The 16,920-nt window shown below is 49.9% G+C and overlaps 1 protein-coding gene across 1 annotated transcript in view; it reads left to right on the plus strand.

Moving 5' to 3' along the window:
- Positions 1–2,494: 2,494 nt before the first annotated feature.
- The window catches only part of LOC115462821 (fatty acid-binding protein, intestinal-like), a 28,575-nt gene continuing 14,149 nt past the window's right edge, over positions 2,495–16,920 (plus strand). Inside the window, exon 1 of the mRNA XM_030192849.1 lies at positions 2,495–2,639. Within this exon, the coding sequence (XP_030048709.1) occupies positions 2,573–2,639 (67 nt within the window). The 5' untranslated portion in view covers positions 2,495–2,572. The remainder of the gene's footprint in view (positions 2,640–16,920) is intronic.

Consider the following 16,920-nt stretch of genomic DNA (forward strand, 5'->3'; position numbering starts at 1 on the left):
GAGTACTTTTGCCAGTCCATCGCGATCCTTCTCCAGGATTTTCTTCAGTGAAAACAGAACAAAAGTATCTATTTAGCAAATTGGCTTTTTCTTCATCATTATCTACATAGCGGTTCGCTGTATCTTTTAGTCTCACAATTCCCTTTTTAGTCATTCTTCTTTCACTAATATACCTGAAGAAAGTTTTGTCGCCCCTCCTTACATTTCTAGCCATTTGTTCTTCCGCTTGCGCCTTCCCCAGACGTACCTCTCTCTTGGCTTCTTTCAGTTTCATCCGGTATTCCTCCCCGTGTTCCTCTTCTTGAGATTTTCTATATTTCTGGAATGCCAACTCTTTAGCCTTTATTTTCTCAGCCACTTGCTTGGAGAACCATATCGGTTTCCTTTTCCTCTTGCTTTTATTTACTCTCCTTACATAAAGGTCTGTGGCCCTATTTATTACTTCTTTCAGCCTGGACCACTGCCCTTCCAATTCATGTTCGTCCTCCCAGCCCATCATCTCCTTCCTCAGGTATTCCCCCATTTTACTAAAGTCAGCACGCTTGAAATCCAGGACTTTGAGTTTAGAGTGGCCGCCCTCCACTTCAGCCGTTTTATCAAACCAAACCGTTTGATGGTCACTGCTTCCCAGGTGTGCACACACTCGCACATTTGACACACTATCCCCATTTGTGAGCACCAGATCCAGCATCGCTCCCTCCCTCATGGGTTCCGTCACCATCTGTCTGAGCAGAGCACTTTGGAAAGCATCCACGATCTCTCTACTTCTTTCCGATTTGGCAGACGGAACCTTCCAATCTACATCCGGCAGATTGAAATCTCCCATCAACAGAACCTCTTTTTTCTTTCCTAATTTTTGAATATCTGCGATCAGATCTTTATCTAGTTCCTCTAATTGTGTGGGGGGTCTGTAGACAACACCCACGTGGACAGAGGTTCTATCCTCTCTTTTTAAGGTGATCCATATTGCTTCTTCTTTTCCCCAGGTCCCTGTCATTTCAGTTGCCATGATATCATTCCTCACATACAGAGCTACTCCTCCACCTTTACGACCCTCTCTATCCTTCCTAAATAGATTATAGCCTGGTATGCTTGCATCCCATTCGTGGGAACTGTTGAGCCACGTCTCTGTGATTGCAACAACATCTAAGTCCCAAAGTGTCAGCTAACTACTGTTGTTAAGGCAATTCTCTGGATGGGACCAGAATTGGTACAGTCTGGTCAAGAATTTTCAAATGATTTAACTTCCAAAATTGTCCTAGAATATAAAAAAAACCTTTCCTTGTTGTAATATAAATAAATCCAGATATTCTCAATAATTATATCAGTTTCAACAATGTAAAATGGAGGAGGGTGAACAGTGAACAGAAGATTTCAGTGTGTTGTCTACAATGACACCTAGATCTTTTTCTTGATTGCTGACCCCCAAAGTAGACCCTAGCATCAGGAAACTATGATTCGGATTATTCTTTCCAATGTGCATTACTTTGCATTTGTCCAAATTAAATGTCACCTGCCATTTGGACGCCCAGTCTTCCAATTTTCAAAGGTCTTCCTGCAATATTTCACAGACTGCATGTGTTTTAACAATCTTGAATAGTTTTGTGTTGTCTGCAAATTTAATCACCTCATTCGTCGTTGCAATTTCAATTTCATTTATAAATATGTTAAATAGCACCGGTTCCAGTACTGATCCCTGCGGCACTCCACTGTTCACCCTCCTCCACTGAAATAAATGACTATTTAGCCCTACACTCTGTTTTCTAATAACCAATTTTTAGTCCAGACCAGAATATTGCCTCCTATCCCTTGACTCTTTAATATTCTCAGGAGTCTCTCATGTGGAACATTTATCAAAAGCTTTCTGAAAATCTAGATACACTACATAAACCGGCTCATCTTTATCCACATGTTTACTCCCTGGTTTGGTAAGGCAGTGTTTTTCATTTGCCTATGCAGTTCTCCTACTGTGAAAAGGGCTACATTTCCAGAAGCAACACTCAGGTGCTAACCTTACTACAAATATCAACTTTTCCCTCTTTATCACGATTTTCAGTTTTTCTTTCCCTTGTTTATTTATTGGGGATTCATTAAGCACCTGTAGGAAGAAAATTCAGCCAGTTCTCCTTTCTTTCTCGTTCAAATCTGTCCCTAAAACCAGGGAACATTTTAAAGGCGAGAGAGCTGGGAAGTGGTCTTAGCTGTGCCTCTCCTTTCCTCCTGGGTAGGAAGGAACAGGCAGGACCTTTTGAAGGGACAAGGTGAAAGGCAGGAGAGCTGGTTGTAGGGCAGAGCTGGTTGCCATACAGTGAGCAGGTCTGCACATGCCAGGGACCTGGAAGCCTTTCTGCCCTCTCCAGGAGCATCTAAGCTGTAGTTACTATAAAGAACATCACCCTCCCAGAACAGCAGGTACCAGGCTTCCAGCTCTGGGTGGGATCAATGGGTGGGAGCTTTAGCCAGCCACCTCAGCAGCTTGATGGGAGCTCAGATATGTGAGTGTATAAATTGCAGCTGAGCAGGGACTCTTCATCTCAGGTTGAGCCCGGCTTCCTCTCACTCACTCTCCAGCATGACTTTTGATGGGACCTGGAAGTTGGATCGCACTGAGAACTATGACAAGTTCATGGAAGTAATGGGTGAGCTGGATCTAGTCTACTCAGTGCAGAATAAGAAACAAAACGTATCTCTTGTTTGCAGGGCTGGTGCATGCTTTGTAGGGGATGGTGGGCTTTCTTTATCCCACAACCTCGCAGAGGGAATTTGATTAAATGTGGTAACACCTTCCTCCTTTGGAGTGACAGCACCAGTGGGTATTTTCTACCTCTCTGACACCTCATTCCAGGGCATTAGAAGCAGACGGGGTGCAGCTGTGGCTCCCCCTGTAAGTTACTACTAGGGGGACTAAGGAATAAGAAACCCACGTTTTGTATAAGTTGGAGGTGGTCCTTCTTAGAACAGTGTCTGTCACATTTCCTTCTAACAAGGTACGGAGTGTCCTAATAGCGACCCAGCTGTTAGGGAGGCGAAGCTGATTAGATTGTGCTCTTCAAGCGCTCTGTTTGTAATCATCAGGGTGCTGCTGTTTTACTTGTAATCTTTTTCCACAGCAGCTTTCACCTAATGTGGAATATGAAAAGCTGATTGTATGGGTGTGGTACCAATTGTAAAGGAGAGGGATTGGGGAAATCTGCACCTAAAACAGAAATTGTAAGAAGGTTGATCCAGTCCTGGGTTCCCCCCCATTGCATTCCCTAAGAAATGCAAAGCTATAACGGGGTAAACCCAGCACTGAATTAACTGGGTCTAGTTGGCAGGGTTATTGTAACCATTCTAGGCATAGGGCTGAATGCTCAGATTTTGCCCAAAGGGGTCTGTGGTCTCGCTCGTACTCAAGAAAATGAGTCGCTTTGTACCAAACTGAACCAGCTCCTTCATTGTGTCCAGGGAAGTGACTTTCGGTTGTATCTAGCAGCACAAAGTCATCTTCACCAGCATAGATGGCACATCTGAATACAAGGAACTTGGCAATTGTTGTTCCAGGCCTGGTTTTACCTGTTGCCTTCATGGACTTCCTCTTCCTGACACTGTCCCTGCCTAATCTGTTTCCCCACCTGAATCCACTGTACACTGCCAGAACACATTGTCCACTCTCTGTATTCGTTATCTCACCATTCGTCACCTCACCATCCCCTTTTTCCTCTTCCCTCTTCTCAGCTCTCAACCTTCATCATTTCCTTCCGTCCATTCATCTCTCCCCTTCCTACCTGAGTACATCTCGCCTTCATTGCCGTCGTCAAACCTCTCCTACTGTTCTCCATACTCTCTTGCTCCTTCTCCCGCTCTCCACTGGGTACATCAATCCCGATATTGCAGGGGGGGAAGAATAGTTGAACAGGTAGAAATGGTCCAAAGCTGGGTGACTGGGACGTGCGATATCTCATTAGGGAGGAGATATTTTCAAGGTAAAAATCCAGGTTCGTTACAGGGAGTTTCAGCAGGACAGAGCTGTCTGGCATAAGATGATGCATGCTCCATGTCTCTGGCTAGATGGTATTGGAATGCCTCGTGACTACTACTACTTATCATTTCTAAAGCACTACTAGGGTTACGCAGCGCTGTACAAATTAACATAGAGGGACGGTCCCTGCTCAAGGAGCTTACAATCTAAGAGACAAGTGAACGGACAGTCCAATAGGGGCGGTCAAACTGGGGCAGTCTGGATTTACTGAACGGTAAGAGTTAGGTGCCGAATGCAGCATTGAAGAGGTGGGTTTTAAGCAAAGACTTGAAGATGGGCAGGGAGGAGGCTTGGCGTAAGGGCTCAGGAAGGTTGTTCCAAGCATAGGGTGAGGCGAGGCAGAATGAGCGGAGCCTGGAGTTGGCGGTGTTGGAGAAGGGTACAGAGAGGAGGGATTTGTCCTGTGAACGGAGGTTACGGGCGGGAACATAAGGGGAGATGAGGGTAGAGAGGTAGTGAGGGGCAGCAGACTGAATGCATTGTAGGTAAGAAGGAGAAGCTTGAATTGAATGCAGTATCTGATTAGAAGCCAGTGAAGTGACCTGAGGAGAGGGGTGATATGAGTATATCGGTTTTGGCGGAATATGAGACGTGCCGCAGAGTTCTGAACAGATTGAAGGGGGGATAGATGGCTAAGTGGGAGGCCGGTGAGGAGTAAGTTGCAGTAGTCAAGGCGAGAGGTAATGAGAGCATGGACGAGAGTTCGGGTGGTGTGTTCAGAGAGGAAAGGGCGAATTTTGCTGATGTTAAAGAGAAAGAAGCGGCAGGTCTTGGCAATCTGCTGGATATGCGTAGAGAAGGAGAGGGAGGAGTCAAAGATGACTCCGAAGTTGCGGGCAGATGAGACGGGGAGGATGAGGGTGTTATCAACTGAGATAGAAAGTGGAGGAAGAGGAGACGTGGGTTTTGGTGGAAAGACGATGAGCTCGGTCTTGGGCATGTTCAGTTTCAGGTGGCGGTTGGACATCCAGGCAGCAATGTCGGATAGGCAGGCTGATACCTTTGCCTGGGTCTCTGCGGTGATGTTTGGTGTGGACAGATATAGCTGGGTATCATCAGCATAGAGATGATACTGGAAACCATGAGATGAGATCAGGGCGCCCAGGGAAGAGGTGTAGGTTGAGAAGAGAAGGGGTCCAAGGACAGATCCCTGGGGAACACCAACAGATAGGGGGATAGGGGTGGAGGAAGATCCATGAGAGTGAACTCTGAAGGTGCGGTGGGAGAGATAGGAGGAGAACCAGGAGAGGACAGAGCCCTGGAACCCAAATGAGGACAGTGTGGCAAGAAGTAAGTCATGATTCACAGTGTCAAAAGCGGCGGATAGATCAAGGAGGATGAGGATGGAGTAGTGGCCTCTGGATTTGGCAAGGAACAGGTCATTACAGACTTTAGAGAGTGCTGTTTCTGTCGAGTGAAGAGGGCGAAAACCGGATTGAAGTGGATCGAGGATGGTATGAGAGGAGAGAAAATCAAGGCAGCGACTGTAAACGGCACGCTCAAGTATTTTGGAGAGGAAGGGTAGGAGGGAGATGGGGCGGTAATTGGAGGGACAGGTAGGGTCAAGTGATGGTTTTTTGAGGAGAGGTGTGACTACGGCGTGCTTGAAGGTGTCAGGGACAGTTGCAGTGGAGAGAGAGAGGTTGAGGATATGACAGATGGGGGGGGGGGTGACAGTATGAGAGATGATGTTAAGTAAGTTGGTGAGGATGGGATCAGAAGAGCAGGTGGTGGATTTCGAGGAGGAAAGAAGGCGAGCGGTTTCCTCCTCGGTGATGACAGGAAAGGAGGAGAAAAAGGCCTGGGTTGGTTGGGTGAGGGAGAGGGTTGCATGGTGAAGAAGAGATAGCTTGGTAGTGAACTCAAGGTTGATCTTTTGCACCTTGTCGCGGAAGTAATCAGCCAGTGATTGAGGAGAGAGCGAGGGTGGGGTGGGAGCGGAGGGCACTTTGAGGAGAGAGTTAAGGGTGGAGAAGAGACGATGGGGGTTGGAGCTGAGAGAATTGGTCAATTGGGTGTAGTAGTCCTGTTTGGCAAGGAAAAGAGAGGAGTGGAAGGAGGATAGCATGAATTTGTAGTAAAGGAAGTCTGAATGGGTGCGAGATTTCCTCCAGAGGAGTTCAGCAGATCGGGCGCAGGAGCGAAGGTGACGGATGCAAGGGGTCAGCCAGGGCTGGGGATTAGTACGCTTTGTGGGACGGGAGGTGGAAGGTGCGAGGGTGTCCAGAGCAGAGGAGAGAGTGGCATTGTAAGCGGAGACAGCCTTGTCGATAGACTCGGAAGACATGATGGAAGGGAGGAGATTAGAAATATTAGAGGATAGGTGGGGGGGGGGGGGGTCAATAGCCTGGAGATTCCTGGAGGTAGTGGTTAAAGTTGGACGGGGCTGAGGGGGGGGTGAAGAAGTGTGAAGGTGATTAGGTGATGATCGGAGAGAGGAAGAGTTGAAACATGGAAATTGGAGGGAGAGCCGGAAGAGGAGAGGACGAGGTCAAGACAATGGCCGTCTCAGTGAGTAGGGGTGGTGGAGCAAAGCTGGAGGTTGAAGGAGGATGTTAGAGTGAGGAACTGAGAAGCGTGAGGGTCGGACTGGTCATCAACGTGTATGTTAAAATCTCCGAGAATGAGGGACGGAGATGAGGGTTCAAGAAAGACGGAAAGCCAGGCATCGAAGTCGGTGAGGAAGGAAGAGAGGGGTTTATTAGGGGGGCGGTAAATGACTGCCACTCTGAGTGGTAATGGGTAGAATAGCCGGATGGAGTGAGCTTCAAAGGATGAGAAGCAGTGAGACTGCGGTAGGAGGAGGGGTTGGAAACTACAGGAGGGCGAGAGAAGTAGCCCAACGCCTCCACCGCGGCCAGCTGGGTGGGGAGTGTGGGAGAAGAGATAACCTCCATGACAAAGGGCCGCGATTGAGGCAGAGTCGTCAGGGGAGAGCCAGGCTTCAGTTAGGGCGAGCAGTTGAAGGGAACGAGAGATGAAGAGATCGTGGGTGAAGGGCAGTTTGTTGCAGACCGAGTGGGCATTCCACAAGGCACATGAGAAGGGGAGGGAAGAGGGGGGAGGAGGGGAATAGAAATGAGATTGGAGACATCACGGAATCGTTTGCACGGATAGGAGGACAGGTTAGGGGGGCCTGGATTAGGATTAATGTCTCCCGCAGATAGCAGGAGGAGGAGCAAGAGAGTGCGGAGGAGGGTGGGGGAGGTTGGGCAATGAAGGTGACGAAGACGGGGTGCACTGAGGAGGAATGGTGATGGGTTAATGGCAGGAAGGAGGTGTTGAAGGTTAAGAGCGAGGAAGGAGGAGGGGGCCAAGAGAGATGGTGAGGTGGTGAGGGATGCCGTAGCGAGCAGGACAGGAGGGAACACGGGTGGGCAATGAGTTCCAGCGGTAGACAGCGGTAAGAGGAGGGGAAAAAGATTAGGAAGGGACAGGACAAGGAAGAGGATGTGGACAGGGGCCATAAGTAGTGATTGCGGTGTAACAGGTGTATGTGTAGTGATAGAGGTGAGAAGCAGATAGATAGAGCAGATAGCTGGATTGGAGACTTGGAATTGAAGGGATTGATGGACTGCAGAGCAGGTAAGTCAATGGCTGACAAGTTAGCAGCAGGCAACTTGCAGGTGGGCTGGAGCAAGCTGGTGCAGATGGACAGGAACGAAGTCAACGGCTGACAAGTTAGCAGGTAGGCAAGTAAGTCAGTGGCTGAACAGCTAGCAGGTGGGCTGGAGCATACTGGTGCAGATGGACAGGAACGAGCAGGGAGAAACTGGAGAGCAGGTAAGTCAATGGCTGACAAGTTAGCAAGTTAGCAGGCAGGCAAGTAAGTCACCGGCTGACAAGCTAGCAGGTGGGCTGGAACAAGCTGGTGCAGATGGACAGGAACGAGCAGGGAGAAGCTGGAGCAAGCAGGTGCAGATGGACAGGAACGAGCAGGGAGAAGCTGGAGCAAGCAGGCTGGAGCAGATGGACTGGAGCAAGCAGTGAGAAGCTGGTTAGGCGGATTGGAACATGCTGGAGCAGGTGTACTGGAGCAGGCAGGCTGGAGCAGGTGTACTGGAGCAAGCAGGCTGGAGCAGATGGACTGGAGCAAGCAGGCTGAAGCAGATGGACTGGAACACTGGAGTAAGCGGGGGAAACTGGATCGGCGGACTGGAACAAGCCAGGATAGGGCGGACTGGAACAAGCAGGCTGGAGCAGGTGGACTGGAACAAGCAGGGGGAAGCTGGTTCAGGCGGACTGGAACACGCTGGAGCAGATGTACTGGAGCAGGCAGGCTGGAGCAGGTGTACTGGAGCAAGCAGGCTGGAGCAGATGGACTGGAACAAGCAGGGAGAAGCTGGAACAGGCGGAATGGAACACTGGAGCAAGCAGGGGAAGCTGGATCGGCGGACTGGAACAAGCCGGGATCGGGCGGACTGGAACAAGCAGGGAGAAGCTGGTTCAGGCGGACTGGAACACGCTGGAGCAGATGTACTGGAGCAGGCAGGCTGGAGCAGGTGTACTAGAGCAAGCAGGCTGGAGCAGATGGACTGGAGCAAGAAGGGAGAAGCTGGAACAAGCGGACTGGAACACTGGAGCATGCAGGGCAAGCTGGATCGGCGGACTGGAACTGGCTGGGATCATGCAGACTGGAACGAGCTTGGAGCAGGCGGAACAGGTAGACTGGAACACACTAGAGCATTTGGACTGGAGCATCAGGCTGGAGCAGATGGACTGGAACAAGCAAGGGGGAAGCTGGATCGGAGGACTGGAACAAGCTGGGATCAGGCGGACTGGAACAAGCTGGGATCAGGCAGGCTGGAACAAGTTCAGATCAGGCGGACTGGAACACGCTGGGGCAGTTGGACTGGAACAAGCAGGCTTGAGCAGATGAACTGGAACAATCAGGGGGGATGCTGGATCGGCGGACTGGAACAAGCTGGGACCATTGGACTGGGGCAGCAAGCAGAGAGAAGCTGGCTCGGGTGGACTGGGGAAAGCTGGAGCAGCTGGGCTGCTCTCAGAGCAACAGTGCCGGAGCAGCTGGGCTGCCCTCAAGCAACAGAGCAACCAGGGCGCCTGTGGAAGACTGCCTCGCTGTGCGCCACCCCAACAGCCCAGTCTGGAAGACTCACGGTGCAGGCAGGCCACGCCACGTGACGGGAAGGGCAGCGTGGGCGTCGGGCTGCTGGGCCCGGGACTGCTGCGGTGGTGCAGTGGGTCCCCCGGACCGCTGGGCCAGGACCACGCAGGTCCGCAAACACCAATTCAAGCGGCGAGAGTGCTCACCGCCCGTGCACCGCGCCACCCAGACCGGGCTCGTGCCACGAGGTCGGGCCTGCACTACAGGCCGCAGGCGAACTCCCTCCGACTCCCAGCTGACTCGGTCCCGGGCAATTCCTGCCTGGGAGCGCGAGTGCGCGACGACCGAGGGCGAACCTGGACCCGGGACAGCAGAGGCCACCACGCCAAGCCAACCAACGACTCGGCTCTTCCGGGGGGGATCGCACTGCAGCGGGAGCGCTGGGGATACGATCCTCAGACCGGAGCTCCTTACAGTGCGTCCTCCCAGTTGGCCATCTTCGGGGTCAAAGAGGTTTTGGGGCTTCACACAGGCTCAGGGAGGAGCAGATAGAGACCAATGGGGACAGAGCCTGCCATTGGATAGTAAGAGGTGGTCCTAGAGGACAGCTCTCGATTGGCGGGAGAGGTCATACTTGGCTGACCTTCCAGGACAGGGATAGTGAGAATGACCAGAAAATGATAGCAGGAAGACAAAGGAGCCAAGCTTGGCAGAGAGAGAGAGGGGGGGTCTGGGTCGCCTCACAACCAGTGGTAACAGTTCTTACACAGCCAAGTAAGAGTGGTTGCACTGCCTGTGAACTACATTACCCACAGTGCATGGCTCATGTATCTTTGCAGTGAGAAACTGCAGCAATGATAGTCCTTAGAACTGAGAATAACAGTAAAAGCATTATACACATTTTAGGATCACGTTATAAACTAGTGCGAGGCTGTCGGAGGACAGAACACTCCCCGCCTGGTATCTACTATCCTTATTATCACAATTTATCAAATTAATCGCATGCAAGGTCCATTATTGACATTCAGGCTGTCACGATCCCAGGCTTCAAACAAACAGTCACAAACTATGGAACAACGTGAGTCCTTGGCCTGTTGTTGTCGAACGGCAGCAGGAGGCAAACCTCCCAAGCAGGACTGGACTAACAAGCTTGGCTTGGCTGGAACCAGATGCTGGGATGGACTTGGCTTAGCAGGAACAGGATTCAGGATGCTGGGATGCTGGAACAGGGTTCAGGATACTCAAACAAGCTGGACAGGAACAGGATTCAGGATGCTGGACCAAGGTTCAGGATACTCGAACAACTTGGCAGGAACAGGAGCTGAAAGCAAACAGAGCAGAGACGAGCAGGCAGGGGACTGGAGCTGAAGACAACCAGGACAGACACAAGCAGGATACAAAGCTGGCCCTTACAGACGAACAACAGGACTAAGGTTGAAGCTAAGATAGAGGGGACTAGAACAAGCAAGGCAGACTAGGCAGGACAGAAAGCTGACCTACATAGACAAACAAAAGAATTACGGCTTAAGGCTGAACCTAGCACACAAACAGACCAAGGAGGACAGGAGCAGAAGTGCCCACAGGCACACAGACTATGAACAAGGTAGAAGTGCTACACTTCCTTATAAACAAGACAGAGGCAGGAAATACACAGAACCCAAAGTGAGGCTTGAAACACACAGGAAAGAAACACGCAGACAGTAACCAACACGACAGCTGACCCTCGGGACAAAGGGTGAGTCAGAGAGGGATCACTACCATGGTCGAGACACTGGCTGTAGGGTCATTTTCTTCATCACACAGGAGCTGAAACGAGAGACAGACAACAACAACACTAGACAACACAAAAGAGAGAGAGAGTCTTTGGGTCTTTGGTTTTCATGGGAGGATGGCGACTCTCTGTGCTTGTGCTTCTTCGGGTGATCCAGGAAGCAAAATCTTGGTGGTGGACCATACAGGCCATTCACTGTAGACAGGATGTTTCGTTGGGTGCGCTGTTGCAGCTGGGTAGAGACCCAAAGGGTGAATTCCCAGCTTAGGCCAAGGCGGCGTTGAAATTAGGGTATGTCCGCACCCAAGTCTAGGTCTTTCAGGTCTCTGGCATGGTCTACTGAAGGGAATGACTCATCTTTACTGAACTCTTTGTTCATCATGCTCAGGAACACTTTATCTTTTATGGAGAAGGCAGGTTCGTCTCCATCTTCGGTGGTCTGGAACACTGAGCTTCCCAGGTGTTCTCCTAAATCTGCTGGAGAGACTGTTTTATAGAGTGTTGGGACACTGCTCTGTTCCTTCTGGGCGGGATCTTCTTTGGTGGCCCTGGGCAAGGGGGTGACTCTACCATCCAGTTGCATGGTTCGGAGGATCAGAGAGGGGAGGGGACGGGAAGGGCAGGGCGGGAGGGGTAGCGTAGTAGGATCGAGGGGGGCACTTAGTGGGTATGGGGGAGGGGAAGGGTCATGGGGAGTATGCAGACAGAGAATGAAAGCAGGGAAGTGGGCAGGGACGAGAAACGCGAACTACTGCGGTGGGAAAAATGGCACCCTGGGGGGAGGCTGGGTGCCCCAGGGGATCCTAATCAGAGTACGTTTGGGGAACATCTCTTAAAGGAGCCTGGTTAGGTTAGGGAGAAAGGGAGTGCGCCTGGTCTCTTGGAATGTCTGTGGCATCATGTCCCCCGTCAAGCGCACTAAAATCCTAGTGGCCCTGAAACACCATGGGGCACAGATAGCATGCATACAAAAAACGAGATTATCTCTGGAGGAACATGACAAGCTGAAATGGCATTGGGTGGGAGAGGTGTTTTGTTCTCCAGCAGTGAGAAAGGTAGGAGTGGCAATTCTGCTAAGACCCTGGTGTGCACTGCCAAATTAAAGTTCAAAGATAGGAAAGGGAAATACATTGGAATTCAAATCAATATGCAAGGGAAGGAAATGTTATTAGTGGCAGTCTATGTGCCCCTGGTGAAATGTAAACACTTTTATGCAGACTTAATGCAGAGATGTCAGCGCTATTCGCACCTCCTGCTGATAGTAGCGGGAGATATGAATCAGGTATATGATGTGAGCATAGATAGGTCAGGCAGGCACAAGGAAGGGGGGCCCATTGGAGAATCTGTACTAGAGTCTTTCTGTGGGTCAACAGGGTTAGTGGATCTGTGGCGAATACTTCATCAGACGGAAAGAGACTACACACATACTTCTCGGGCACATCGCACGCAAACCAGACTGGACTACATTTTTGTATCACGGTCTCTGTTTTCCCAGATACTCGATGCAAGCATCGGCCATGAGGAGATCTCGGACCACGCGATAGTTTGGGTAGATCTGGAGGCGCAGCCTTTTTTTCAGCATTCTGCGGGATGGCAGTTTCCTGCTTACCTTTCCTCTTCTGTGGATTTTAATAAGTTTCTTCATGAGAAGTGGGAGGAATACTTAATGCACAATGAGCAACATCTGGAGGACCCCGGCCTTTTTTGGTCTGCGGCAAAGGTAGTGTTAAGGGGGGATATAATTGCATATGTAAGCCAGAGTAATCGCAATATTGCCCAAAACGTTTTTGCTTTAGAACGCCAACTAAGGGCAGCGAGGAGAGCATACACTAAAACTCCCACATGGTGGCGAGAACGGCGCTAAATAGTCTCCTGCACGAAAGAATAATGCGTACTCTTATTTATAGGAAGTATAAACTCCAGAGATTTGGAGATAGGCCTGGAGGTTATCTGGCTCGAATAGTAAAAAATGCTAGGAAACAGCATTTTATCCCAGTGGTACGTACACCAGGGGGAGGGACCACTACCAAAATAGATGAAGTGGCTGCAGCTTTATATAAAGAAAAGGGGAACACGGAGAATAGGAAGACCAGCCTACAAGATTATTTAAAAGATTCAGGAATGCCACAATTGTCACCACAGGTGGTAGAGACCCTAAATGCACCGCTGACAGCCAGAGAAATTCTGCACAGTATTAAAGCGTTAAAGTCTCATTCAGCGCCAGGGCCCGATGGGTATTCTGGAGAGTTTTATAAGATGCTAAGAGATCGGGTGGTGGGGCCGTTGCTGGATGTATACAACACGGTGGTTGAACAGGGGAGCTTCCCCAGGCACGCAAATTCGGCATTGATAAGCCTAGTACCCAAGCCTGGGCGAGATCCGTTACAGCCCGGGTCGTATAGGCCGATCTCACTGATCAACGTGGACATCAAGATTCTGTCCCAAATATTGGCTGACAGAATAGCTCCCATTCTACCCCAAGTCATATGCGAGGACCAGGTGGGATTCGTTAGGGGCAGGAAATCGGTGCTTAACGTGCGGAAACTTCTGGCAACAATGATGCACGCTAGAGAGATTGGCACCGACAGGTTGGTTATCAGCCTGGATGCTGAACGTGCCTTTGATGAGGTGCAGTGGCCGTTTATGTTTGAGGCACTCCAGTGGGTGGGTATACAAGGCTGGTATCTAGAGGCCATTCAAGCACTATACACATGACCAAGGGCCGCGATTCTAGTCAATGGGGTTAGGACGGGTGAATTAGCGATTGAACGGGGGACCCGTCAGGGTTGCCCGCTATCCCCACTTTTGTTCTTAATTACATTGGAGCCCTTACTGTGTATAATTCGGAAAACAGACACCATTAAGGGAGCAGTTGCAAGAACATACGATAAAACTGATGGCATATGCAGACGATTTGATGCTTATTTTGGACGACCCCCAGCATTCACTGGATAGCCTGCTTACCGTGATAGGAGATTATGGGAAGCTCTCGGGGTTTAAATTAAATCAGACAAAGTCTTTGGTGTTGCCGCTGAGAGCTGAAGTACAGACTAATTGGCAAGGACCATTCCCACTAAAATGGGTAAGCGAACAGATGAAATACCTGGGGTGGTGGTGGTGCCCACAGACCTGAGGTTGCTTTACAATATTAACGTGCGGCCACTGTTGATAGAGACCAGGCGCAAGCTTCAATTGTGGAGGGGGGGGGGGGTGCCCCGCTCTCCCTAGCAGGGCGAATCACCTTGTTTAACATGCTGGTGGCTCCCAGATGGCTATACACACATTTCAAATGCTCCCCTTACACTTAAAGCAGAGGGAGGAGAGGGAGTTAAATTGAACGATCCAGAGATTTCTCTGGCTGGGGTGGAGACCCCGTCTCCCAATTAGTGTTCTTCAAAAACCTAAACTGCATGGGGGAATGGGTTTATTAAATATTAGGTATCTCACAATAGCTAGCAGCATGAGGCATATAAGGGACTGGTTAACAGGGTGCCAGGACTTCTCAGCTACTCAGATGGAAGCTGCAGCATTCCCCAACATACACCTCAGTTGGCTGCTGCACTCAAATAAACTGAAGCAGGACTTAAAGATCATGGATAACTCATTTGTGACTTCAGCCAGAGCTACTGGAGATGGCTTTGTAGGTGGCATGGGTTTTCTGCAAGACTCTCACCTTTAGTGTCTTTATATCATAATCCTGACTTTCCAGCTGGAACCACCTCGAGAGTGTTTGCCTGATGGCGCCAGAAGGGCATCCGATTCCTTTATCAATTGGTAAATGAGGAAGGGCAATTACAGCCTTTTACGGACTTGCAAAGAGAGTATGCGTTACCAGCCTCTGACTTGTTTGCCTACATACAAGTGAGACACTATGCACTATCCTTGGGCTGGGTTAATTTATGCGAAGATGTGCAAGACACACTGAACACTGCGCTGACCCTGGGAGCTCAAAATGAAGTTCCGTTAAAATTCCACCATAGACATTTGCTGGATACCATGGAGGATATTGATTATAGGGGCAGAGCGCAGGCTTGGTTGATAGACCTTGCAGAGGAAGTATTGGAGAGTGTGCTACAAAGTTTTATGCTTTCTATCTTACATAGTACTCCGTTTATACGGCACTGGGAGCTGCAGTACAAATTTGCACTCAGACTGTATGTGTCGCCGTACAGAGCACATCGAGCTGGCTATGGCACAGCAGGAACATGCCCTAAGTGTGCATCGGCACGGGCCACGCTGGGACATATGTTCTGGACCTGCCCGAGGGTACAAAGCTTTGGGTTACAAGTACTCGAGGCGGTCTGGACATATTGGAAAAGGAGGTTGACCCTACAACCACGGATGCTGTTTGGAGTGTATCGATATGCTAAACCAGAGCTGACTGGATACCAGCGGTTCCTACAGAGATCAATTCTGATCGGGAAGAAAGTGATACTACTTTGTTGGAGAGAGCAGCAGGGTCTGCTTGTGACTCAATGGAGAACACTTATGATAGATTTGCTGAAGATGGAGCGGAGCGGAATTAAGGAGTTAGACTCGGTGGCGGAGAGGGGTCTGGAGCAGACCTGGAGCAGATTTTGGAATACACTGCAGCCGTTAGCAAAGAGACAAATCTCAAAACCTAGTTCCTGCTTCCTTGTGAACCTTAATATGATGTACTAGGTGGGTAGGTGGGGGGGGGGGGGGGGGGGAGGGGGAACCGGAGGGAGGGAGGAGATGGGGAGAATAACAAAATGTTGTGACAGCACTGAGATGTGGTACAAGTTTCTTGTATGTCATGCTTATTTGCACTTGTTGTCAATAAAAATCATTGAAACATAAACTAGTGCGAGACTGTCGGAGGACAGAACAGAGGTGGTGTCGGGCTACTACTCTCACCCTCTTGTAGATTTCAACCTCTCCTCCCACCTCAATCTCACTGCTTTTCTTCCTTCGAAGTCCATTCCATCCATTTATTCACTCCCCTGCCTCTCCGAGTAGCAGTCATTTATCGACCCCCTGATAAATCCCCTTCTTCCTTTCTCACCGATTTTGATGCCTGGCTCTCCTTCTTTCTTGAACTCTTATCTCCTTCTCTCATTCTAGGGGATTTTAACATTCATCCCTCTGACTCTCACACTTCTCAGTTTCTTGCTTTAACATCTTCCTTCAATCTCCAACTGTGCTCCACTGCCCCGACTCACCAGAATGGCCACTGTCTCGATCTTATCCTCTCCTCAAATTGCTCACTCTCCCGTTTCTGCACCTCAACTCTTCCCCTCTCTGACCATCATCTGATAACTTTCACACTTAAACACCCTCCTCCCCAGGCTTGTCCAATCCTAACCAACACATTTAGGAATCCAGGCTATTGACCCTTCGACCCTATCCTCCAATGTCTCAAATCTCTTCTCCACCGCTATGGTATCCAAGTCCGTCAATGAGGCTGTCTCTTCCTATAATACTATTCTCTCTTCTGCGTTGGACACTCTCGCTCCTCCCATGCCCCATCCCGTAAAACGTATCCAACCCCAACCTTGGCTGACCTCTACAATCCGCTACTTACATTCCTGTGCCCGCTCTGCCGAACGCCTCTGGCTAAAATCTTGTGCCCATGCTGACTTCATACATTTCAAATTCGTGATGACCTCCTTCCAGCCTGCTCTTTTCCTTGCCAAACAGGAGTATTACATCCAATTGACAAATTCTCTTGGCTCAAACCCTCGATGCCTCTTTGCCACTCTGAACTCTCTCCTCAAAGTGCCTTCTCCTCCAACACCCCCCTCACTTTCTCCCCAGACTCTAGCTGAGTACTCTCACGATAAGGTTCACAAGATCAAACTTGAATTCTCAACCAGTTCACCCCCACCTCTCCTTCCCTTAGTCCATTCCCTCAACCCTCCAACCCCTGCTTCCTTTTCGAAATCACTGAAGACGAAACTACACTCCTTCTCTCCTCCTCAAACTAACCACCTGCTCCTCTGATCCTATCCCCACTCATCTACTCAACACTATCTCACCTACTGTCATCCCTTTTATCTGTCATATCCTCAATCTTTCACTCTCCTCTGCGACTGTTCC

The sequence above is a fragment of the Microcaecilia unicolor genome, chromosome 2 (genome assembly GCF_901765095.1).
Source record: "Microcaecilia unicolor chromosome 2, aMicUni1.1, whole genome shotgun sequence".
In the NCBI taxonomy this organism is placed as follows: domain Eukaryota; kingdom Metazoa; phylum Chordata; class Amphibia; order Gymnophiona; family Siphonopidae; genus Microcaecilia; species Microcaecilia unicolor.